The sequence below is a fragment of the Serinus canaria genome, chromosome Z (assembly GCF_022539315.1).
Source record: "Serinus canaria isolate serCan28SL12 chromosome Z, serCan2020, whole genome shotgun sequence".
Taxonomy (NCBI): Eukaryota; Metazoa; Chordata; class Aves; order Passeriformes; family Fringillidae; genus Serinus; species Serinus canaria.
Genome location: NC_066343.1, coordinates 32,572,293 through 32,597,203, shown reverse-complemented (window position 1 = coordinate 32,597,203; position 24,911 = coordinate 32,572,293). Strand labels below are relative to the sequence as shown.

Sequence of the window (24,911 nt, the reverse complement as noted above, 5' to 3'; positions counted from 1 at the left end):
CCCATGACATGAAGTGGGGAAGTCACACCTGGCTGTGTGTCTTTTGGTAGGAGGTGGTAGCTCTTCTCTGACTTGTTATACCATCTGGGAACCTCCATGATGCTGAGGTACCTGGGATGCACTTGATTAGACTCATCCTTTCAGGGAATGCTGATGGAGATAAGGTGCCAATTCTGCATAAAAAATCTGCTTTTTCTCAAAGGGTGTTTTTTGGGTAAGCCTTATCTCCTGCAGAAGCACTGTAATGAAGTGACCAAATTAACTTGGAGTTGCTGGTGCTGAACTCTTCTGAAGAACCCGTTCTTAATTTCCTAAATGATCTGAATTCTTGATTAGGATTCCTGGGATATGCAATTTCCTATAGAAGCTGCAAAGTAGGGTTTATCTCATGTTGCTGTCAGTTCCTGAACTTCAATTATGGGATGTTTTTGCCACTGTCTTTCTGCCTCCCCTTGCTCTCCGTCTTTTTTTTTTTTTTAATTCCCTTTGAAAGCCCTCCAAAGCAAATACTCAATTTAAAGAGAATTACTGGCATCTTACTTCATCCATTCCAATCATTTCAGGTATTTAGCAGAGAGAATGAGCATCAGGTGGTTATCTTCTCCCTGCACAGCCTCAGCCCTCCTTTATGGAGAGGAACTCACAATAATTGGACTGCTGTGTGCACCTGAATTGCTCTCATCAGCAGTCTCTGTACTTCATCCATTTCATGGCTTTTTGGCAAGAAATTCCCACCTTCGAGGGAAACCTGATGAAGCTGGGGAGATGAGAGTGTGTGACAGCTTACCAGGATGGCCCCAGGAGGACTGCATTGACTGCTCTAACACCCTGCAGCAGTGGACAGAGGAGGGTGAGGACCAAATGCCTTTGCTTCACTGAATAAGACAGAGCTCTGGCTCCTTGTTTCTTCCCCAAAATAAAGTTTTTTCTCTTCAAAATACTTCTGTTGGAAATAGTATTTTTTGGCCATTTCTTATCTGTATCAAATAAAAGATCCATTAGAGAGGACCCCTTTCAGCTACTAGGAGATAACAGAGTCTATTCTGGCAGTAGAAAAGTCAGGGAATGCAGGATTAAATTGTTAATCCTTTTTTTAAACAGGTGTTTGTGAAAGCATGCTTTCCTTTCACTCTCAGAGGAGCCACAGATCCATAGGGAACTGTGGGTGACTGTAGGGAACACTTGGCTTGTCTTCACTCTTCTGCATCCTTGCTGAGAACCTTCCTGCCATGATAACCTTTGTTTCCTTCAACTTGGAGTTTTTTGGGTGTTGTCATTTGTCCTATTCAAGAGCAATAGCCATTTAAAGCATGCCTATGCAGAACTGAGAATTAGACCAGGTTATGATGGTCTGTGTATTGCTTTGTGTCCCTTGAATTACAGAGATTCCTGACACCTTCCTGCCCTGCTGAAATGCAAATATCTTTTCTTTTTGCATTTCAGGAGCTTGCCTCAGTGCATATAAAAAGAAAAATCTATAAACTATATATTTTTTCTCAAGTCAAACCCAGATATTGAGTTGAAGAAAGCCTTATAATGGCAAATGTCTAATACCAGCTGTCTCTGAGCAGGGAAAGCAGAACTTTAAACAAGGCTTAAAACATAAAATTTTTTGAAGGTGATCCAAGAATTAGGATTGCTCTGCGTAGTCTAGGAGTGGTACAAGGGATTGCTTATTTTACTAGGAAACAGGCTGGATTTCAGGATGGATGTGTTCTGCTTTGACAGTTTGCATTTCTCTGAATTATTTTTTGCTCCGTCAACCTTTCACCTTTTTGCTTTGCAATTATTATTCAAAAGATCTCACTTAGCCTACCAGGCTTTTTGTGTCAGTAAGGAGTGAAACCCAAGCAGAGTCAGCTAAGAATTTCCATTGCTACTGGCTGCAATTATGTGGCTCAATACCAGCCTCATAATGAACATTTAGGGGGTTAATTTTCATCTGTGGGGGCAATGTGTCTGTAGTGTCTTGTCCAGGTTGATCAGACAAGGGAATTATTTGGCTGATGTTTGACTTCTCCAGCCTGTTAGATAGCCAAGGCTGTCAACTTGTCTCCTGCTGTAACTGAAATGCGTAGCGGGTCCCAGGATGAATGTCAACTGTCAAGTGTGGAGGATACAGACTGGTAGCCTCCAGGCATGATGCACTTTGCCACTTTAAAAGAGGAATTCTGAGCTCTTTTCAGACTGGGAATTCTCTAATACAATGTCACACATACATTTTGGTCCCTATGACTTATTACTCCCACCTCCATGTAGGTAGAAAACAAATTCTTAAAAACATTCTTTGATCTTCCACCCACTGATCTGCTTGAAATTTAAGTTCTGTGCTGCATCTCAAGGGAAGGAAGAATACGAATATAATTTATACTATATTAAAAAAAAAAAAGGAAGAAGAAGAGAGAACATTCCTTCCACCAGCTTTAGAATTATTGCTGTATAAATCTTTGGTATTCCTTCCTTCTGTTTGTTGCCACACATTTCAAGTAGCATTGGACTATTCTCTCTCTGACCCAGTTACACTGTTTTCTTTCAAACATTAGGCTGCTTCTTAAATTCAGATTTTTTTTTCTCCTTTCCTATGATGTTAAATGGAATATTTAGTTTCCTTCCAAAGTCACTCTTTCTTGGATAATTAAATATTCACAGGATCCTTGTACAAATATAGGGCAAATCCAAGGCACCAGTTTTCTGTCCTGTGGACATATGGATTCTGGAAGGTGTCAAGAGAGGTAGGAAGGATTTCATCTGTTTTGGGGGCAAGATAGCTGGACGTGACTCCATAAGTAGATGGAATGTGGAGAAAAGGTATGTCAAAGGCTATGCCTATTTTTCCCCCCTTCCATAGTGCAGTGCCTACAGCCACAGGTGACACCAACTTGTAACCTGTGTGGATCTTACAGTGGCCTCAGTTTCCTTCTTCCCTGTCTCTTCTCCCACCTCTCCCTATTGTGCCCCCTCCCTTTCTTTTTGCCCCTATTCTTTTGCCTTCTTCTTCCTTCTCCCACTTCCTTTCCCCTGGACTTCCTTGTCCTCCCCTTCCTTTTCCTCTTTTCCTTTTTGTTGATGTTGAATTTGCTATTTGAGTCAGGGAGAAGCCTGGGAGGGAGGTTGGTTTTCCTTTTTTTTTTTCTTTCTAATTTTTTTAATGCAGATCTCTAGGCTGAGGGGTATATTTCAGTGGTGTTGACTCAAAGCATGCTCGCTGCAGGGACAGAGGCGGAGGTTGTTTGCAGCTGATCTGAGATAACTTGTAGACTTTACATCACGTCTTCAATCACTTTCATGTGGGTTTCTGTCACATCTATGCAGAATTTTAGGGTTTTGATGCTTTTATGGATTTTCTGAAGTGCTGCTGTTTTCTGTAGCTACATTTGTCAGCTTTAAGTTAAGGAACTTGGTGGTCTATGTTAGTCTGCATATTATATAGCTCACCTAATTTCTGTGAGCTCTGTTGACAGCAGATGATAATTCCTAAAAGGAGGAATTCAAGAAGAGGAATTTTTCCCCCTTGGATACTATAGTGCTTTGCCAGGAAGTACAGCAGCTAGTCTGTGAAACAGCTGTTTTCAGATCTGCTGTAAGAAGCATGAAGATGGCTGAAGACATCTCTTCACTTGCAGTGCTGATCAGGATAACAGGGTGTATGATTTCTTTGCATCCCTGTTATTATCCAATGGTTTGTTTTCATTAAAGCTGTGATCTTCTATCATTCTCAGCAGGGCACTTATCATAGGAGTGGTTTCTTTTGGCACAAGATGCACTGTGGTTCCCAGAGATACAGTGATACCAGGATTCATTTGATCTTCCACCAGTCATTGTGATTTTGTCATTCTGCTCACTTCAAGGTGCTTATTGATTAAAAATAAGCACCTGGAAGTGCTTGCTAGTTGTAAGGACTTGTGCTGTGAGCTGCTGGCTCTGGATGCTCTTTTAGCCTTCTTATGTAACTTAAACCAGAGATAATTCAGTTGTCCTCATGCAGTCACACATCGTTCTCCCATCATTCCAGCAGTTACCCTGCTAGGATTCCTGTTGACCTGGTTGCTTGTGTATGGAGAAATTAAGTGGCTGCTCTAGTATTTCTGCTGTTCACAGGAGACATTTAATCTTGATTGTCAGCTCCCCCTAATCAGCAGACCTCAGAAATTGTTATCGTAATATTACAGGAATTTTACTGATGATCAGTTTTAAGCTCTCGTTCTGTAGCCATTGTGTAAGAATAGCTTATCTGTCAGATTTGACTTTCCCCTTCCTTCCTCTTTTGAGGAGAAGGAAAAAAATCATGAAAGAAGGAAAGATGAAGGATGAAGGAAAGATTTAATGTTGTTTATTTAACAAACAGTGTTTAGTGGCAGCATTAAGTAGTTCTGCCTTTCTGTGCTACACAAGTATGTTACTGGTTTTTGAGGGTATATTTTAAGTAATTGATATGCATGTGTTTATGTATTTTGGCAGCTTGTTTGTTATTGACATCAGGCTTAAATGATTCTGAAGGATTCTTATGACTTTGTTGGAGGACGTTGGAGTTCTTTAGATACAGTATTGTGGTCCTTAGGTTTGTAACCCAAAAGACAATATTAAATTTTATTTTGAATTCTGCAGTTTTTCTTCTTGTATTCTTGATTTACTGAATGACATTAGGAAGACCAAGCAAGGACTGAGTACGTTTTGCCTCCCAGGGAAACCTGACTGGTGGGAGGAACAGATGGGAAGGAGCTTATTTCAGGGTAAGCTGGAACAGCTGCCCATTTCCTCTATGGGTGATAGGGTCTGACATAGTGCCTTGTGACAAGACAAAAGCTTTTTTATGGTTTTAAAAGGATGAGATGGAAGGAATAAAAGAAACTCTCGTTTTCTGTTCCTGCATCTGTTTTGACCCAAAGTTTTAAAAATTCCTGCTGGTTTATGGTTTGTTCCTTAGAGGAACTGATTGAAAAGGTCCCTAAATAGAATCACAGTCCTTTTGGTCAACCCAGTGGTGTTACTGCCTAAATGAATATTTGCATTCTGCCCCTTTCCTATCACCTCTTTGCTTGACCTCTGAACAAGAGGAAGATTCTGAATTCTTGAAACACTAGGGGCATCCCCTGGGTGTGGTCAGCTCTGATTTTTCTCATACTGCACAGCTATTTCAGCCCCTCTTTAAAAATGTCCCTTCTAGCCCTCTATTTATGTTAACAAAACACTTTTCCATCAGAAGTTCCTGTTGCTCAGTTACAGACATAAATCAATCCTGTGTGCATACTAATTTCTAAAATGCTGGGTCTTTTCTAATGTCAAAGCATGGCCTTTCCCCAGAATAACCGTGAATGTGTACACAGAATATTGGCTCAGTCAGGAGTACAAGGTTCACTTGTAGATGAAAATCAGGGACGCTGATGAAATCTAAACTGAATCTCCAATCTGAAGACATTGAAGGCTTCAAATGTGTTCTCTCAGGAGGCTCTCTTTGGGAGAGTGTGAGCTGTGAAGTGTTTTCTAAGAGAACACTGAAGAAAGAAGAAAATCCTTGGGGTTTTGGACTGCTGGAGAAACAGGCTTGTTCCTTTCTGAAGTAAGGTTCCAGTCCTATTTGAAGATCTGCTAACTTCAGCTCAGAGAATGCTAAATGAACTGCTGCAATTAGGCACCAGTGATGGTGCTGTGGGCAACAGAAGAGAAATATTGCTTTGATTCAGTCTAGTTTGTGTTTAATAATAAATTTGCTCTGTATAATTGACACTGGCCTAGGTCTGTGTGTGATATTTAGGGTGTATAATTATTTCACATATGTTGAGAGTGCTTGGGGAGTTTGCCCTATAAATCTGAGAGCAAGAATAATCTGCTAGGCAGGGGGCTGCTAGGATAGAGAGTGATTTGTGGCCATTTACGTAGCACCTGTCAAGACCTGCTGCTTAGCTCATCTGGAGAAGTTTGACTGCAGTGCAAATTTCCTCTAAGAAGAGATTTTCTTTGAAAAGCTTTCGCACAAGCAGTGGATAATTTCACATGGGTTAAGAAACGTAAAACCTTTTTAGCGAAGTGGCAAAAGTAACTCAGGGCATGAATATTGCCAGGGAAAAAGGTTCCTTTCAGTTATCCTCTTGCAATCACAAGGGGCACATTTTGGATTTGATCTTGATGTGTGAGGTCGGGATGGGCTGGCTAGATCTAACTGTGGTGGAAATTAAAATGTATTTTTCTTGTTGGCTAGAAGGGAAGGTGTCTGTGCCTCAAGCAGGATGGAAGCAGAATCTGTGAGGAGTCAGAAGTTTCCCACCCCAGGGAAAGTTTTTGTGTTGATATTTAGGTAAACTGTTCCCTGCTCCACTGATTGTTGTCCTTTAGCTGGGTCCACACCTATTAAAGTCTGTGGGAAGGATATGCACCTTGTAGCATCATTGGAGACAATATTAGCAAAGGGTTAATGCTATCAGAAATGCTGCTGCATGCTGGGGAGACAGCAGTGTCTTTTATGAGCAAAAATGCACCTAGGACCATCATGTGGCTGTCTAGCCATTTGCCCTGTAAGGATGTAAATTCTGATTGCAAGAAGCTGGGAAGATATAACCAGGGGAAAAGTCCACTCAATTCATATGCATCTTATTTACCTCTGGGTGCTTTTGGGTGCATGACATGGGATAAGCAAACTCTCACTTTGTTTTCACATGGCTTGGCAGACATGGAATAGGGTTCAGATGTGAACAGAGGCTAGAGTCTCGTCACCCAGCTTTTGGCTGCCTGAAGTGTCTCATCATGGGACATTCACCTCAGCATGCCAAGGCAGCACTGCCTCATTGCTGTCTGCATGCAGACTTGTTCCCTGTGTGTCTTAGTGTGAGTGGGATGACAGCCCTCATGTCCTCCCACAACCCAACATCGCTGCTGCTGTCCTTGCCCTGCCTGTGATATGGTGGTATGGGGCAGGTTGCTGAACCTGGTGTTAGCCTTGCTGCAGAGTCTGCCAGCTCCTCGTGCACCCTCTGCATGAACTGTTTGCCTTTTTTGCATTTGGCACAATGTCCCCATTGTCCACTTTTCCCTTGCTGCTCACACAAGCTGCTCCACCTCTCCAGTGTGTATCCGCAGCTGTCATGATCCTGTGCTGAGCAGAGTAGAGCAGAGCAATCTCTCTCTCTCTCTCTCTCACATTGGAGCATGTTGCCATGGCAATGCACAGTCTGCTGCACTCTGGGTCTCCGGGAGCCAGAAATGATGGTGCTTTTGCAACACTGAGGTAAACATCTCTCTTTTCCTGTATTTAGTGCATCCACCCCTCAGTAAGAGTATCAGCTCCTTTTGGCGTTGGCCTCCCCTTGTTCTCTGCATGAAGGCAGGAGGCTCCAGGCACAGAGACCATGCCCAGCCTCTGGAAACAGATTTCTGTGGGTTTGAGTGGTGCCTCCGGCAGCGGTAGTGGCCCTCCCATCACCCCATCACTAGGCTGTATGGATTTGCCACGAGGAGAAACAGGGTGCCACTTGGGAGCCGCATCATTTGTGGGGTCAGCCACTGGAGCATGCAGTTTGCTTGTGTGGGGGTATGCCTACAGCTCTCCTGGCTGCCAGGTGGGGAGATGAGTCCCTAGGTGCTTGTTCTGCCACTGGTTTGCACTGATTACCGTGTGAAAATAATCTCTTTTCCCCTAAGCCCCTTTAAGAGTGTGGGAGTGGTCCTGCTCTCTCTTGCACTTTGGGAAGGCACCCCAAGGACTCTGGCTAGTGAGTGCAAATACTTAGAGTTGTGGAAATTTGCTGATTTGTCTCTCTGGGGCTTGCTTGTTATGGTGCTGTAGGTTTTCTCTCATTTCTCCAGTGCTCTGGGAATCAATCAGTATTTCTCACATCCAGAAGTCCGTAGCTTCTGGCAGTTGATTGAAGACTCTTTTTACAGTGTTCTTTGTTACTGCAGTTCAGTAACGAGCATGGCAGACTGTTGCAGGCAGGGAAGTGTGGCTGCGTGAACTGAAAATGAATATCTTGCTTTATCTGCTGGCATTTGTTCCAGTATCGTTCTCTCCACCTCTCTTCCTCTCACTGTTGGTGCGTGTGTGAAGGGGGAGTTGATGCTGGAGAGGGGTGCAGAGCAGAGCAGGGGAGGAGTTTCTATCAGCGTCTTCCTTTTCTTTTTCTTTTTTTTTTCTCCCATCCAGTGACGTGAGCAATGCCTGGAACAATCAGGCTGGCTCCAAATACTGTGCCTGAAGATGCTGGAGAAAACAGCCTAGTGTGCTTTAAGCAAACACTGATTGCTTGAGCCTGGGCTCTCCAGTTGTAACCTTTTCCAGTTCCACTGCAGGGGATTGGGAAGTTTCATTAGCTTTCTTCTTTCCCATCCCGTTCACTCACTTTTGGAAATGATTGGAGTTAACAGTGTTCAGAGCACCAGCAAAGTCCGGGTGAGAGCCACAGGTTCGGTGAAATACTCCCGAGAAGAATCTCTCTGGCGGCAGTCCCATCGGTCAAAATCTATGAAAATCTCCAACTCTTCTGAATTTTCTACTAAAGAAAGCAAGGTAAATGACTAAATATTAGTATTGTTTTGCTTGGTTAGGCTTGGGGTTGGTGTTGGGAAAAGGTTATGCTTTGCAGGAGTTAAGAGCTCTAGATGATCTGCAGTGATCACAGAATTGCTGTCAGGTCATGAAAAAAAATCTCTGCATTTGAGGAGAGACCTGAAGGTGAAAGAGCTCTGGTGTTATAATGATCAGGTCTTAGTTGAATGCCCTGTCACTGAGCTTAATGCAGTAGTAAACAGGAAAAACTTGCTAGTGACAGTGCTAGCTGGAGCTCTACTCTTGGGAAATGTGCCAGAGTTGGCAGGTGATGTCCTTGGGATTATTTGTTTAATGGGAATTGTTTTCTATATAAAAATAATTTTTAGTCCTTACCTACAGCTCTGTGGTTCAGTAGGTGTGGATACTAGGTGAAAATATTGTCTCAATTTCATGCATGATTAAATACTGCTGTCAGGTATTATTAGGAAGGCATTGCTTGTGCATTTATAGGAATACATTTGAGTATTGTAATGGTTGGTAGCACAGGCTATTCCCAGCTGCTACAGTGACTGTGTGCAGCATCTCCTCACCCAGCCCAGCCCAGTTATTAAGTTCCTAAGCAAACATCCCTTACACCATGCAACATCTCTTTTTTTTCTCATCCCTCTCTCCCACACAATAATGGAGAGGCACCCAGGAACTCCTGGCAAGTGCTTTAGGAGCTATCTCCCTCTCAAAGGAGCTCCATATCTCCAAGAGCTGGATGAATTTTATGCAGTGACAAAAATATGCCTCTAATTTCATTCTTATTGCCATTTGATTCTGACCTTGGGATTAAAAGATTAGACCACTTGCAAAGGTGTGCATTAACCCAGCATTTAACTATGTCTTAGGTCCATGTACATGCAAAGCTGGCACCATGGACCTTTCCTAAATCTCCTGTCTGTTCTGTGAGAAACCTCCTCTGCCATGGTGAAAAGACCCCAGCGCTGCACAGTAGTTCCTAGCAAAACACTCTCTGCTAGCTTACAGGTTGTATGGCATTTCAGAGCCTGAGCTGTGTAACTTAAATCACAGGGTACTGCAACCAGACATAAATGTTAAGGGTTTTTTTCAGTTCAATTAAATGAGCCTCTGTTTTCAGGACCTTATAAACCATATCTAAGAAACAGTGCATTGCTGAGTTAGGCAGAGAAATAGCATGGCAATCATTTTCAGGCTGTTGCTGATGCATTATGTGCTTTTCCAACAAATACCAAAGTAAAGGCTGCATCTTGCAGGTGCTCTGGGACCCTGCTCTTGTGATCATTTTCACCCTAAGCATGAGTATTTGGTGGGAGGATTTATGCATGAAAACTCTCCTGCAAATGGTAAAAACTCAAGTCTTTTAACACTGGATGAATTACTTAATCTCTGTATCTTCCTCTCCCAGGTTTTGTGTCCACTGTGTGGGCATGGTGTAGCGTTCTCAGGGCAGGGACTTTCTCCCAGGGATGGTGTCTGACACGATTAGTTAACTACTGCAGTAATGAAAGCTCTGTATTCATTCCTCCGTGGAATTCACTTTTCTTCCTTCTAAGTGCTGTAGGTTGTTATTTGAGAGATATCCACTTCTTTTCCTGCCTATCTCAACATGCTGGGAAGAACACTGCAGCTTTGTTTCAGTTTATTGTACTGTTTTCTTATTTCAAACAAAGGTTTTTTTATCTGTAGGGCATCTGAGATGCATAAAAGCTGTGTTATGGAGGGCTGAGAAGATCCCTGTATTCCCTTCAGTGCTGCTTACCTGGTTGATAAGATGACAAGTGGCTCTGCAAGTGATTGGTGTCGTGATTTTGGAAGTCCTGTTCTTTCCATCTCTCTGTTCCCCCTTCTGATTTTTTCTGCCCTTTTTTTTGCTAAGACATTGCTGATTTAGAGACACGATTTATAACTGAGCTTTGGCTCTTCGATACTGTTGTGCTGGTGGAAGAACCTGGAGGTTAATCTGTAGTGTGGCAAAGGAGCTCTTTTTATTAGTGGAACTGTGCATATATGTTTGTGCATCACTTCTCAGGAAATGTCTTCAGTTCTAGGCTGAATTTTTCTGGACCCCAATGCCGTGTAGATCTCCTCAGTCTTAAGTAAGGTTTGGGTTATAGACTTCCTATTTCTGTGGGTGTGTCTCCCTCTTTGTGTCTGGACTGCCTTGTATTTTATCTGTTCCCCATGTAAAGTGATTACAATGCTCAAGACCTGTTTCTGTGACTGCTTCAGCTGACTTTGGACAGGCGATAGATTTAAACCATTTGTGCCTCAGAAACATACTCCTCTTTTACTTTTCACTTTTATGACTCAGCCCATTTTGGTAAGCTAGAGAGTATTATGTATCCTCATGCTTTAGTAGTATGAGCAAAGCGCCAACATGGTGTCTGCAGAAAAGGTCTGCCTGCTGCCAGTGTCAAGAGAAGCTAGGTAGCCCAAGTATCTTTTTGACACACATCAGGTAGTGCCTCTGTGTGGACAGGCTTCCCTAGGGGGATGCATCCCAAGTATGTATTATAGGCAGGTGCCGCAGCTTTAGGCCAGCAGAAGAGCCTGTGAAATGGTGCTATGAATTCTGTGCCATTGTTCTGTGGAGGGCAGGCTCAAGTCCAGACTGCATGCAGGGTGAGTCTGTGTATATTAGGATGATCTGTGTGACCTAGCATGCTCAGTAGTCTCTTATTTCTGACAGACTTTTTTTCTGCAGCCAGGGACTGAATTGCCAAGTACTTGTGCCTGTCCTGCCTACAAATGCACAGGGCCAATAAAACAGTTGGAAACAGGCTGTGTAGAAATAGGATGTGGAGGTGCTCCACTATCAAGAAATACTTCTCTGGCCTTTTCTCTATTTTTCTGTAATAATTCAGTATGCTGCCTTTACAATAACACTGATGAAATGCTTCAGCAAGTACAGAAAAAAAAATATTTTCAAGCAAGCCATGTGTATTAATACAGAGGATACATTTCTTGTGTGGCATTAATTTCTTGGGTCTCAGGAGCCACAGCTAACCATCCTTTTCTGTTTTATGATGATATATCTGGCACAATCTTTCTTTCCTTTTTTTCTTTCTCCCCCTCCCCCTCCTTCACCATATACAAACCAGATTTTTAACAGAGGAGTTTCTCTTCAAAATGTTCTCCTCCAGTTGGTGACGCACTTGAAATTCCCTGGGTGAAATGATCTCCTTTCCTTCCCTCTAAAACATTCCTATCAACCCTATCTCCTCCTACACCAAAACAGCATTCATCAGTTCCATATGCTGCTGAACAGCTCTGTGCTGTTTCATGAATAATGTATGCTGGCTTGTTAGAAGAACGTTTGTTGTACAAACCAGTGGAATTTAAAATTGAGAGCAATATCAGCAGACGTTATGCCATGCACTAATGCACAGGCTTCTTGGGGTACTATTTTGGCATCCTTGCTGCATCCCCATCTGAAGGGGGGAAAATGCATGAGAAATCGGGGTGTGTGGGCTTTGAATCTGGCAGCAAGCTACAGGAACTCAGTAATCAGAACCCTTATCCTCCCTTTGCCAGGTGTTACAGATCTGTGCATGAGGACAGGAGAAAAATGTCAAGATCTGGGTTTTAAGGGAGGGTGGCAAATAGCAGGTGGTGGAGTAGTCTAGATCTGTATTCCAAGTGAGGGCCAGCCTTCAGATAGTGATCTAAACAGCAAGCTACGAGTGGTGTATAGCAACCAATATAGCTCTGCAGCCAGACTTGGCAGAAGGCAATGATACAGAGCTATGCCCTGGTCCAAAGGATGAGCACATTGACAGCTATTAGGACTCCATGCAGACATTTGTGATGTCTAGTATCTGTTGCCTCTGTAACCTGTTTTATTTTTGTAGAGTTCTTCTACTTCAGTTGTTTTTTCTCCCTCCACTAAAGCACATATGGCAGGAGCTGTAGCTGATGCCTGTCTGACTGCTCAGCTCCAAAGGGCAAAGCCGATGGACAGGTGCTGAGTGACTGGGGGAGGTGCTGTGACTGCAAAGACTGAGCATGTCTTTGCCCTCAGGTGTTTGTGGGGCTTCCTTGGTGCTTGAAGTCAACCATGCTGTTATCAGCTGGAGGTGAAGAAGAAGTGTATCCAGGCAGGGCTGTCTCTGGAGGTGGCAGCAGGGAAGTGTGGCAAGGGCCTGGTTCAGAGCACACGTGCATCCCTGTTCTGGGGGCATCAAAAACCACCCAGGCTATCCTTTGCAATGATCAGATGATCATTCCTACAACAATGTCTCCAAAAATCAGGCAGGAGCTGGATGCAAGAAAAGACCGTGGGAGACAAGAACTAGAAAAGACGGTCTGGGTCATCCCTGGTGTCTCTATGAAATTAGTTTTGGTTTTGCCTATTTACTGGCTCACAGCAGGTATTTCCAGCTCCTCTTCTGTGCATGGAGCAGGTGTAAAAAATATGTGGTACATTCCTTTCCCTCTTGGCAGGCTTTTCTTCATGGGCTAGTGCAAACAGAAAGTCAGTAGCTTTCTTCAAGAGCCAGCCCTATGTTGCTTTTTGAGGAGATGAATTGTACAGTGCTTTGGGAACTCTTCAGGCATTTTGTACCCTGCTGGCCACGTTTTGGGGGCCCTGTGTCTGCTTGTAAATTAGATGATTTACCACTCACAGTATCTGCGTAATTTGCTATGTCTTTGTCCCTGTGTACACACCTGGTTGTGCCTTTCTTTTGTGCACTGCTTCTGCATGCAGAGGCTTACTCACAGCATCACTGGCAGCCGACAGGTGACAAGAGCAGCCTATTGAAATGGGTCCAGTGGTTCATGCATGTGACCAGATTTTGAGAAAGGTGAGGGTGGTGAATGACCTTTTTTCCCTTGGTAGCTTTGTAAAATAAACCAGAGTTTTCAGGGGCGTTCTCTCCATAGTTTTACTTTTCTTTCCAATTGGAATAAAAGTACCAATTTTAGTAGTAGTGAGAGCTTGTGAAAATCTGGGGTTTTTGTGGACCTACTTGCTTACAAAGGGGAAATGGAGGTGGAATTCAGCAGTTTTTTAGAGCTACAGCCTTCCACTTAAAAAGGAAAGTGTTTCTTGCCTAGTTTATGAACAAATACAAACAAATGCCACAAACACATAACAAATCTATTTTTTTTTACACTTCAGTCTTCTAAGGGTCAAAATTTTTTTTACACTTCAGTCTTCTAAGGGTCAAATTGGAGCTGTAGGAAACAGCATTGGAGTTAAAACAAGGAAATGCCTAGGATTTTGCCTACTGTTCTGCTTTATGCAGCAATTTCTTTTATTCTGCCTTCAAAATTGCACTTTTTTCTCCATGGAGTTTATAGACATGCAGAGCCTGAGGTGTGATGTACCTAGAGATCAGCACTTATCAGAAAGGGGAAAGCTGTCAGTTGTAAGGAGTAGGTCTTTGTGTTCTGCATAATAGGGATAAAAACTCAAAGCATTGAAGACAGACACTGCTGAGTAGTTGGTGTCTGGGGTTTTGGATCCTGTTCAGAGTAGCCTTGGGTGACAAAACAGATAGAAAGTCTTTCCACTTTCTGGCTGGTATCAGTCCAGCTTGGAAGATGACACCTACCCAAATATCCATTCTATCATTCACTGCTCTGGTTCAGCCTCCTGTTTTCTGGCTTACATTGCAAATTTGCCAAGCACTTCCCAGGCTAGCAGGTAGGAAGTGGTCATTGTTGTCAGTCTGTAAGAGTGCTTTAAATCAGAGCTTTTTTTCTTTTTTTTTTCTTTTTTTTTTTTTTCATTTCCCAGAGAGAAAACACAAGTTAATAAAACCTGTCCTTGCAGCTAGCTTGCAGCTAACTAGTACAGTGAGAGTCATGACCATGCCGTAATCTCTGGTGAGCTTTGTTGCAATTTAGTGAAGCATTTAAGTGCTTGTCTCCAGATTTATTTGATTTAGTCATACTCTGGAGAAATGTCTATTGAAAAGAACTACTCTCTGAATCAGGGCCTTGGGGAATAGCCATGAGGTAAATCAGGGAGCAGGTGCTGTATTGTACACATATGGTTCTGGTTGCAAAACATGGCAGGAAGAAATTTTGCTTCACTGGAACATGTGAGAGCCCAGATAAACATGAGGAAATTGTTTTGGAGAAGTGACATAAAGCAGCTCTGAAAGGCTGCTGAGTCCAGCAAGTGCACAGCCTTGATGGCAGTCTCTGGCAGAGAGGTAATTTGGGGGACAGGCATGAGAACTCATGTATTTGCATCCCTGGAGAGGTCTGCTTGCTGAGGTCTCAGTGAACATGCCTGGTAGACACACAGAACAGGCACAGGTTCACAGAACACAGCTGCCCAGGCTATGCATACTCTCTACAGTTTTCTTTCTGTTTTGTAAATACCAGAAACTCTTGACAGGCTCTGTTTGATGGTCTGTGGGGGACTCCATATCCTTGGTCAGATGTGTACTGTATGACTGGTTTGGTGTCTGTTACTCCCTGAAGATGGAAGATGATGTCTGGCTCATTAGTAAAGGTTGGGACAAACATAGCTCCCTTTTCACAAGGCAAAAGCCTGCGGTATTTGTTATCCCTGCCCCAGTATAGACTGTTGCTTTTGTGTATTCTGCTCTTTGGCTGCAGTGATCCCTAGAGATGTGCTTAGCAGTGACATCTCATAAAAACCTGCACAGGGCAGGTGTTAATTTTCAGAGGTTTTGACCCAATCTTGTTGGCATTTGGGCCAGGGAGCAGCAAATGTGTTTCCTCCAGCCAGGTTTTTGCTGTTTCTAAACACATTGAACTAGATGAGGAAAAAAAAATTACTTCTGAAAAATTGGGGAGATAGCTGGAGGAAGTTAGATGCCTCTTTGCTTTGTATTTGGAGTAATATTCTGGCTCAAAAAGTAAGAGTATTTTAGTCATAGCAAGAAGAAAAGAACAAGTCAAAGAATAAGACGGGGGCTTTGGCCAAATCATGAAAGAAATGCTCAGTGACTGCAGGAACCAGTATCAGCATTGGTTTGTGTACAAAAATGGAGTTATGTCTAATTCTGCTGAACTGGCAGGAGAAATATTAACTCTTTATTTTGCTTTCTTTCTGCAGAGTGGTCCTAAAATCTCTTGATATCTTTCACCTGAAAATTAGCAAGTGCCTAATTTTGCCAGATTGCCAGAAATGCACATCCTTTCACCTTTGGCTGTCTCCCTTTTGTTCAGAGCACCTATATACTTCAGAGAAGATAGGTTCTGTAGAAATAGTGAAAACTCCAGACTTGGAAATACTTAGTCATATTACTCTGAATGACACAGTGAAGCTCAAATTAGTGGTGAGGACCTCTCTTTGCTAGCTCAGTGTCAGTAGGATGAGGCATGAGTATTCTTCATGTTCATATCTATCGTATTGCTCTGAGAAACTTACTTTATTGGAACACTGTGACCAAGAGTTGCTGCCTGTGTAGAACAAGCATGAGGTGAGTTATACCATAATGTTTGACCTGCTTGTGTATGGTTCAGTTAAGCCAGATTTACACAGAGTGGAATATTAAGGATCTTCGGGTAAGACTTCCAGATTCAAAAGGAGCCAGTGGATGACAGGATGAAGAGTGGGATATGCTCATGGTATTGCTCATGCAAATTCAGCTGTGGCATATGCACAAGACTAATTTCAACTCTTCAGTTTCCAAATTATTTTTGGTTTGGGTCAGCATTAAGGCTATCTAAATGTTACTGTTTCTGTTTAGCATCATGTCATAGCAATTATAGTATGTGATTTTCAGGCTTGTTCATACTTGATGTGCTACTTTTTGCTAATCATGTGCATCAACAGTTCTTCTACACGTTAACATATTTTGAGGCTGTGTAGGAGTTATGTGCCAGAGGGAGTAAATCTAGCTATGTATATAAGGTGAATTACAAATGCAGATTATACGTGTGAGAATCAGGGACATTCCATACCAAAATACTTCACTTGAGTTAGGTGACCTATTTGAAGAACTCCATTAGCTTGGTAAAACCAGGGGTTTATCTGTTGTGTACATCAGCTTGTGGAGGGCTGAAATAAGACATACTACTTATCCAATGGATAGATGTACTTTCTCTTAAAAAAAAAAAAAAAAGATCCATCCCAGCTGTCTAATACTCACCCAGTCTTAAGTCAGGTTTCAGACCCTTTTCTTTGCAGGCTTGTATCAAAACCAGAACTGTTACCTTTGGTGTCAAACCCACTGAGCACCTTTCCTATGAATTGAAAGAGGAACAGTGTTAGTGGATGGCAGTCCAAGGCAGTGATCTTGAAGCAGAAAAGTTGCTTAAGTTGCTTAACATTCATTTTCTATTTTGCACTTAGAAATTGAACATGTTTATGTTTGGGTGTGTGACTGGGAAAGCGTTCAAGTGTCTGTGAGGCACAGGGACTTTGGATAGCTATTAGGGCAAATTTTCACAGATTGGCCCATATGATGGAATCTTTAAGTCTCCATTAAAGTCATTGTCCAGAAGGTGTCATTGTCAGGAATTAGACTGAACCTTGAATTTCAAGGCCATAGTCTTGTGGCTTTTGCAAACTGGAAGTAAAGTTCGTGTTCATTATCACCTGAGGAGCTAGAATGTACCTAAGTCTATTAGAGCCAGTGAGATGAATCCCAGAGTCCTCAGGGAAATGGCTGATGTAGTTGTCAAGCCAAGCTCCATGGTATTTTTAAACTCACTGTAGTCATGAATTCACCATTGTATTGGTGAAGTCTCAGGTGACTAGAAGAAGGGAAACATGGTAGCCATCTTTTGAAAGGGTGGAAAGTAGAACCCTGGCAACCACAGACCTCCCAACCTCACCACCTGCCTGGGAATATCATGGAGCAGATCCTCCTAGAAGCTGTGCTCTGGCACATGGAGAACAGATTCAAGACAGCCAGCACAGCTTCACCAAGGGCAAGTCCTGCCTGACCAACCCAGTGGCCCTGATGGTGTAACCATGTAAGCGGACAAGGGAAGGGCTACAAATGTCATTTATCTGAACTTCTGTAAAGCCTTAGACAGAGTTTCTCACAACATGCCTGTTTCTTAATTGCAGGTGGATTTTATGCATGAACTGTTAGATGGCTATGATAGTGGTTGGATGGTCACATCCAGAAGGTAGTGCTCAATGGCACAGTGTCCTGATAGACATCAGTGACAAGTGGCATCCCTCAGGGGTTCATACAGGGATCAGTGCTATTTAATGTCTTCATTAATGATATGAATTAAGAGATCAGATGCCCCCTCAGGAAATCTGCAGGTGACACCCAGCTGAAGGATGAGACGGCATCCAGAGCAACCTGGACAAGATAGAAAAGTGGGTGCATGGGAACCTCAAGAGGTTTAACAAGACCAAGCACAGGATGCTGCACCTGGGTCAGAGCAACCCTTGGTATCAGCACAGGCTGGGGATGAAAAGATTGAGAACAGCCCTGGGAGAAGGACTTGGGGCTGCTGGTGGGTGAGAGGCTGGACATGACCCAGCCGTGGGCATTCCCAGCCCAGAAAGCCAAACGTGTCCTGGGCTGCATCCAAAGCAGCGTGGGCAGCTGGGGAGGGAGGGGATTCTGCCCCTCTGCTCTGCTCTGGTGACAGCCCACCTGGAACCCTGCATCCAGCTCTGGGGTCCCAGCACAGGGAGGACATGGAACTGTTGGAAAGAGTCCAGAACAGGGACACCTAGGTTATTAGGTGGATGGACCACATTTCCTAGGAAGACAGGTTGAGAGAACTGGGTTTTTTCAGCTTGGAAAAGAGAAGGCGTAAAGGTGACCTAATTGTAGCCTTCCAGTCCCTGAAGGCAGCCTACAAGTAGTTTTTACAAGTGCCTATAAGGAAAGGACAAGGGGCAATGGCTTCAAATTGAAAGAGAATACGTTAGGAAGAAATTATATATGTTAGGAAGAAATTCTTTACTGTGAAGGTGGTGAGCACTGGGCTAGGTTGCCCACAGAAGTTGTAGATGCCCATCCCTGGAGGTGTTCAAGGACAGGCTGGATGGGGCTCTGAGCAGCCAGGCCTAGTGAGAGGTGTTTCTGCACATTGAAGGAGTTGCCATGGGTGGAGCTAGATGGTCTTTAAGGTCTCTTCCATGGCTATTTCATGATTTTGTGTTCTTAAAAAGTCACAAACCACAAACCCCCAAAAACTGCTTGAGAAAATGACTGTAATCTTAAAACATGCATTCAGTATTTTTTTTCTTAGGTGGAATTTCTGCTGAAGATTGTCACATTATCATTAGCAGATATGGGACTTTCTTGATCAGTGACTGCTTGCTTGCTGATATTAGCTGGGTGTCTTTACTCAGCATATTAATGTATGTGTAGGAGGGGTTGAACAGTAATTCCATCTCATTTCTCTTCCTTTGCAGGCCCTCTACAATTCAATCAAGAATGAGAAGTTGGAATGGGCAGTGTAAGTATACTTCTATTGTAGAAATTAGAAGTTTACAGTAGTACCTCTGTAGTAATCTGTTTATATGTCCTATATCACCATCTGTGTGGGCTCCAAAACCTGTAGAAGATAGCCAGCATACATAAAGAGTTTGCTTTTTTGCTAATGAATGACCTGGCAATACAGCCTCATCTGTTTCTCCAGCAAGGGGAGTTGCTAATGATAGGAGTCAACTGCATTTGTGAGGAAAGAGGACATTTCATTTAGTAGGAAACTTCAGCCTGAAAAGAGAGAAATTAAATCCTCTGTTGTTCTATGGCTGCATAAATAAAACAGAAGTTGACGTCTCCCTTTATCTTTCTGTTCATTGTGTCAGAACCACTGAACAGAAACACACTTCTTGGATTGAGTTTCCTGCTGTTGGTTTATTGTCTTGGTTTGTCTCCTGATTAAGTATGGATAACTTGACAACAAGCTAATGTGAAAGATGATAAATGGACAAAGTCTGATATTACTACCTCCAATCCTTAATTGGTTTTGACAAGGCTAACACTTGTTAACTATGTAAATGCTGCAGATGAGAAAAAACTTCAGATTTCTGATTAAACTGACATTTCTCTGTGCTTAGGTTTTATGTTGTCCAGTTATGCCAGAAAAGGGCAGAAGTGTCTGCTTTTGATTTTGCCACTTGGAGAACAGTGGATTTTGATATAAAATAGGAAAATGATGCCTTTTATATATATTAGCTATACAAGGGTATTTCCCTGCACGTATTTACATATCTGAAACTTCACCTTCTTGGGAGCAAGATACATCTGGAATGCATGATCCTGCACTTCTTGTGCTAGAATTTCTAGCAACTGCTGTAGGTCTTGCAGGCCCGGTGGCTTTTGATCTTCATTGTTTTGAGTTCATGATCTGCAAACAAATTTCTTGTTAAGGTGTGCAGCCTCACAAGGGCAGCTGGTTCCAAGTGGGATTGCTGTCCCAGTTCAGAAATGTGTTAGGTGGTGTCAGAGTAGTAAAGAAGGTGTGCTTTTAATGGGAATCAGCAAGAAGTGCCATCTCTAATGAGCATTAAAAGCCGTGGTGGGAACATTTTCACAGATTGTGTCTTGGACCTGGAACACACTGTGTGAATCTTACATGTCACACCAAAGCTTCTTTGCCAGACACTGTCACAGGTACTTTAGAACCAGCAGAATCCACTATGTGACTTTCTCAATGTCAGAATTTTCCTCCAGCTCTTGCCAAGAAACTATACCGTGTCTAATACACTTGGGCAGCCTCCAGGTGGCAACTGGCTCATGACTGGCTCTGTTCCTGTGAACCTCAGTCAAGGTGATTTATGAGGTCTTGCTGATATATAGGTGGTAGCTGCTTTGGCATTTACACAGTCTAGTCCATGTCCTTTGTTTGGGGGAAAATTCCAAACAGGTTGCAAGAGTGATAATTCAGACTCTTTTTAAAATAGGGCTTTGGGTGGATATAAAGCTACTTCCTTACAGGAGAATGCTCAAAGGTGCCATTTGTGGCTCCAGTCTGAGACTGACACATAGCTAGGACTGATGTTACAGTTAATTTCCATGATGAAAAACAAAGCTCATTCTGGGTATAGTCAGTACCTTTAGAGCTGAGAGTACTGGCTGGAAGAGGAAGTGTGAAGATGTTTCTCTTAATTTTTATAGAGACGTTTGGTTGGTGTAAAGTAATAACCCCAGGAAGCCCTGGAGCTGCCTAAGCTTGAGGGAGGAGGCATATTTATCTCTTGCTCTGCTGTTGTCATCTGCAGAGAAAGCTGAATTGGAAGGAAACATGGTCAGTTTTGTTCTGGTGGGACCAAAGAAAATCCTGTCTCCCTTCCAAAGATTATTCCTTTGCTTCCCTGATGCAGTTGGCAGAGTAAGAAGAGGGAGGTAAGGCAAAGGTGAAGATAGTACTCCAAAACCCTGTATAAGCTCTCCTGCAATGCTGACATTTCGAAGGAATGCCTTTCCTCCAGCCAGAAATCCTTTGAGGATCTAAGATGCTCATCAGCTGAGCAAAGGTTTAAGAGCTGCTCTGGAAGTACATTATTTAGTGGATTAATGGCTATCAGTAAACCCATAGGCAGGAAAGAGTAATGGTGAAACATAAGATGGGGAAGGACTGCTATCCAATCCTTATCTTACTAGTTGTGAGCTTGTTGTGTTATCATCTTAAAGAGGTTGCAGTACATTTCCAGTAAAATTATAGTCTGATCCAAAGCCCACACAAAGAAAAGGCTACTATTGACTTCAATTTTGTAATCACGAGAAGTGACACCTTAATCAGCAGATGTTCTCCAGAGACTTTCAGTAGGAGTGTTCATTTATCCTATTTGAACAGGAAAGCATGAGTACAGCTCTGAAGAGAGAATTGCATTACACTTCTTCTTCTGCAGTAGTGCCTGGTTCAAATTCTCCACAAAGTTAAAAGTGAATCACATATCATAATCTGTAAAATAAAGAGATCTGATCTGGAATTTACACTGAACTGGTGAATGTGGGATCCTGAAAGCACACTTCTGCTCCACACTGCAAGCCCCAAAGGTGTGAGCTGTTCTTTATGTCTGTTGTGGATGGCCTGAAATTTGAAACAAGGGAAATTTGAAATCAACCTTTAAAAAGCTTTTCTATGAATTTAAACCAAGGCACAGGTTTGCCTGGATAAAGTACAGAAGTGCTTTCATTGGAGGTTCTTGTGATCTGTTCTTCTGTCTGGAATAGGTTAGGAAGAGGAGATCCAGCCACAGAGGCAAAGAGATAGATTACCCGGCCTTCTAACATCCCTTCATTGTCTATAATACTATATCCCCAGGTTTTCAGGTGTTTCTCATTCTTTGGCTTTCACACTGATTATTGTCAGCTTTAAGCTAAAAAAGAAAAACCCATTTGATTACAAAGGTGCCAGAGCTAAATATGTTTTATTTGCATGATTTCTGCATGGAAATGTCATGGTGGCCATTATTGTTTTCCTTTGTTTGTAATACTGTGTCTGTTTACTGTTGAAAGTAATAGGAGTAAAAAAATCATCATCTTAAAATAGGTGATCTAGAATTAATGTATGAACTCCCAAAGCACTGCTTACAAAATTGCTAAAGCCAAATGGCTGCATTTGAGTCAGTTTTGTCCCAAAAGCCTCCTCTCAGCAGAACAGTATAGTTTTCAGGAGAATCACTTGGTTTTTAACTAGCCAGTTATATACTTCTCTAACCAGAGAAGTTAACAGGGACATGATGTATTCGTTTTTTGTTTGTCCGGACTACAGTGATAAATTATCTTCTTTCAGCCAAAACAAAACAGGTCATTCAGGTAGTGATGGTGGGAAAGAGATGCTGCCAAATCAAACTGTGATGCTGAGATCAGGGTAGTTATAAAGACATCTGTGCTGAAGCTCACCTTTTTCTAGGTCAAACTGAGAAATCTCTCCCTATTATAATTAACTTCTGTCTCCCAAGTTCTAGGATGTTTCCGGTTTGCAACTTCTTGGTTGGTTGTTGGGTGGGGTCACGTGGTATTCAACCTGGTTCTCTTTCTTCCCTCCTCCCACTGGGAAAGATGCAAAAACTTCTCTCAAGTTAATTTCCTAATACAGATGCTGTTAGTTTCACAGATGCATGTTACAAACCTGATTTTTTTTTTCAATTGCAGTGTTAAAATAGATGAACTCAACCTTCTGCTCTGTCATATAAGGTTGATATTTGAACAAATGCAACCTAATGAAGATTTGGTGAGAGATGAAGCAGAATTTTTAAAACTAAGGGCTCGACCGCGTCGTTCCAGATCAGTGATTTCAGAATTTTCTGAGGCAGAGCCTCAAATCAGACCATAGATTGTACAGAAATAATTTTATTACTTAAGAGAATCGGATGATGCTTTTCTCCCAGAAGACAGAAATGGGACTTCCTTGTATAGGGTCTTCTTGGGAGAGGCAGGAAATGCTTTCTTCACCAAAATGTCAACATCTGGATTTTTTATTTTCACATCTGTGTGTTTAAGAATAAGGGCCAGACTCTTTCTTGTTGTCAGTTATCATGTATTTGGGAAGGAAAACATTGCTGTTTCAATGCTGTAACTACAAGTGATAGCACAAGCGAGTCCTGGCTTTGGTGTGCTGGTTCTCATGGGCAGCCAGATGGCTGGTTGCTGCTCTCTCTCTAGGTCCTTTTCCAAAGAGACAGGCTTACAGAAGTGGAACTGAAGCTTCTTGTTTTGGGAAGCCTTGCAAACATCATGTGCCATAAGCAGAATCTTAGAGAAACTCTACAGATGGTAACCTTTTCCTGTCACCAGTACTCTGCAGAGAAGAGACACTGTGGGTCCCATTTCCTATGAATGGAAAGTGGGACTTAAAAAAAAAGTTTTGCAGCTATCAACCCTTCCAGTCATCAGGGAGGAGTCAGCAGGGGAATTGCTTCCAGACCCAAGTAGGGAATGATTTTCCTCTGCTGATCAGGGGCAGAAAATCTCATAAGACTTCTGCAAGCCTAATTGAACCTTCATGATGATGTTTTGCCTACTGAAAGGTATTTTGGAACCATTGTGGGTTTTTTCCCCCCTGAAGGCACAAGGATTGTGTTACTTCCTGTGTGAAATGGAAAAAGAGAGACAGTGGTCCTGCTCTCCAAAAGGACCTGAGCTAATGCCTGTGTGACATAATGTCCTTGACTCTGAACATACCTGCACCGAGATCACCACTGACTCTTACCCACGTCACTGGAGGTCTTCACACTGGGGACGCTACAGTGCATGGATGATCTGTGAGAACCATCTGAGGATGGGCAGGTAGACACACTCCCCACAGTGTAGGGTTTCAAACAAAGATCAGTTTTCAGGTTTAGGTATCCAGAGGCTTCCCTGATTTTTCTGCAGTTCTTTATTAAATAGTACCCTAAAGGCTTTTTAGAAATAAGCTCAAATTGTTAAATTCCTGATAAACAGTATTCAGGACCTATCTATTCAGCCAGCTTTGGAAGATACCTGAGAGAAAGCTAATACCTGAACTTTTTTTGCTACTTTGACATTCCTCCGAATCATCTTGCTTTCTTCTTATGTTTGACCACTGAAGTGCCATGGAGTATTAGAGCAGATGAGTCCCAGATCCCCTGGTTTTCATCCACTTCTTGCTTGTAATGAGTCCTGCTTCTTTGTCTCCCTTCACTGCCTCTTGCAGCCTGATTTGTGCATCTTGCCCTCATGCATCTTGCCAGAGCACTCAACTCTCAGAAATGCCTCCTGCTTCTGAGTCTCAAAGAAGTCCCATTTTCATGATAGAACAAAAGACCAGTTAAAGGTTTGTTCAGTGCTGCCAGCAGTCATGACAGCAGATGCTATTTTATCCTTTCCACCATGTCTTTTGAGGAATTCCTGTTTTAACAGGTACCCTAGAAGTGCTGAGTTTAAGAGCACTGCCCCCAGCTCTTAGTGTGTCCAGAATCCTGCACAGGATTGTTCATCCCACCACTGCGGCTGCTTGGTTAAGGGCACTGGTATATTCCCACAGGACAATTGATCAGTATACAATAATTCGTTCCCATAGCTCCAAAGGGGATAGCTTATTCCAAGAAAGTGTTAAGCCTTTTACTGCAGTTTGTCTCTGCTGACAAGGAGAAATCTGCTGTGTCCTTGGCTGAAATCCCAGAATTCACAAGGCACTTCTGTGCGACAAATCAGCCCATGTGCTTATGCCCTTTGAGAGATTTTAGTCTGGATTAAGTGCCTCAGACGCATGTTGAGAGAATTTGCTTCTAGAATGGACATATATCTAAGAAACGTATAACACGCAGTGGTTCCAACTTAACAGCAGCTAGTGAGTAGACCCATTTAGGGTGGGAACAAACTAAATTGTCAGAAATGCCTACACCTTTTCAATTGGGAGAGGGCTTCAACTAAAGCATACTTGAATAAGTCCTTATTGCTTTGACTAATAAAAACGTTTTGTAGAACTTTCTGTGCTGGAGTGGGAAAACACACATCAGTAGGCTAAGGATGCAAGGGCTGCTCTTCCTTGCAGGAATCAGGTCTTGAAGTAAAAGTTTCATTCC

General features: G+C 42.6%; 1 protein-coding gene across 5 annotated transcripts in view; it reads left to right on the top strand.

Moving 5' to 3' along the window:
• Positions 1 to 24,911, top strand: part of PSD3 (pleckstrin and Sec7 domain containing 3) — a 120,907-nt gene that overhangs the window by 64,948 nt on the left and 31,048 nt on the right. For all 5 annotated transcript variants that reach the window (XM_018920928.3, XM_050986513.1, XM_050986512.1 and 2 more), the window contains one exon: positions 18,825 to 18,868. In XM_018920928.3, coding sequence (XP_018776473.1) covers positions 18,825 to 18,868 — 44 coding nt within the window. The remainder of the gene's footprint in view (positions 1 to 18,824; positions 18,869 to 24,911) is intronic.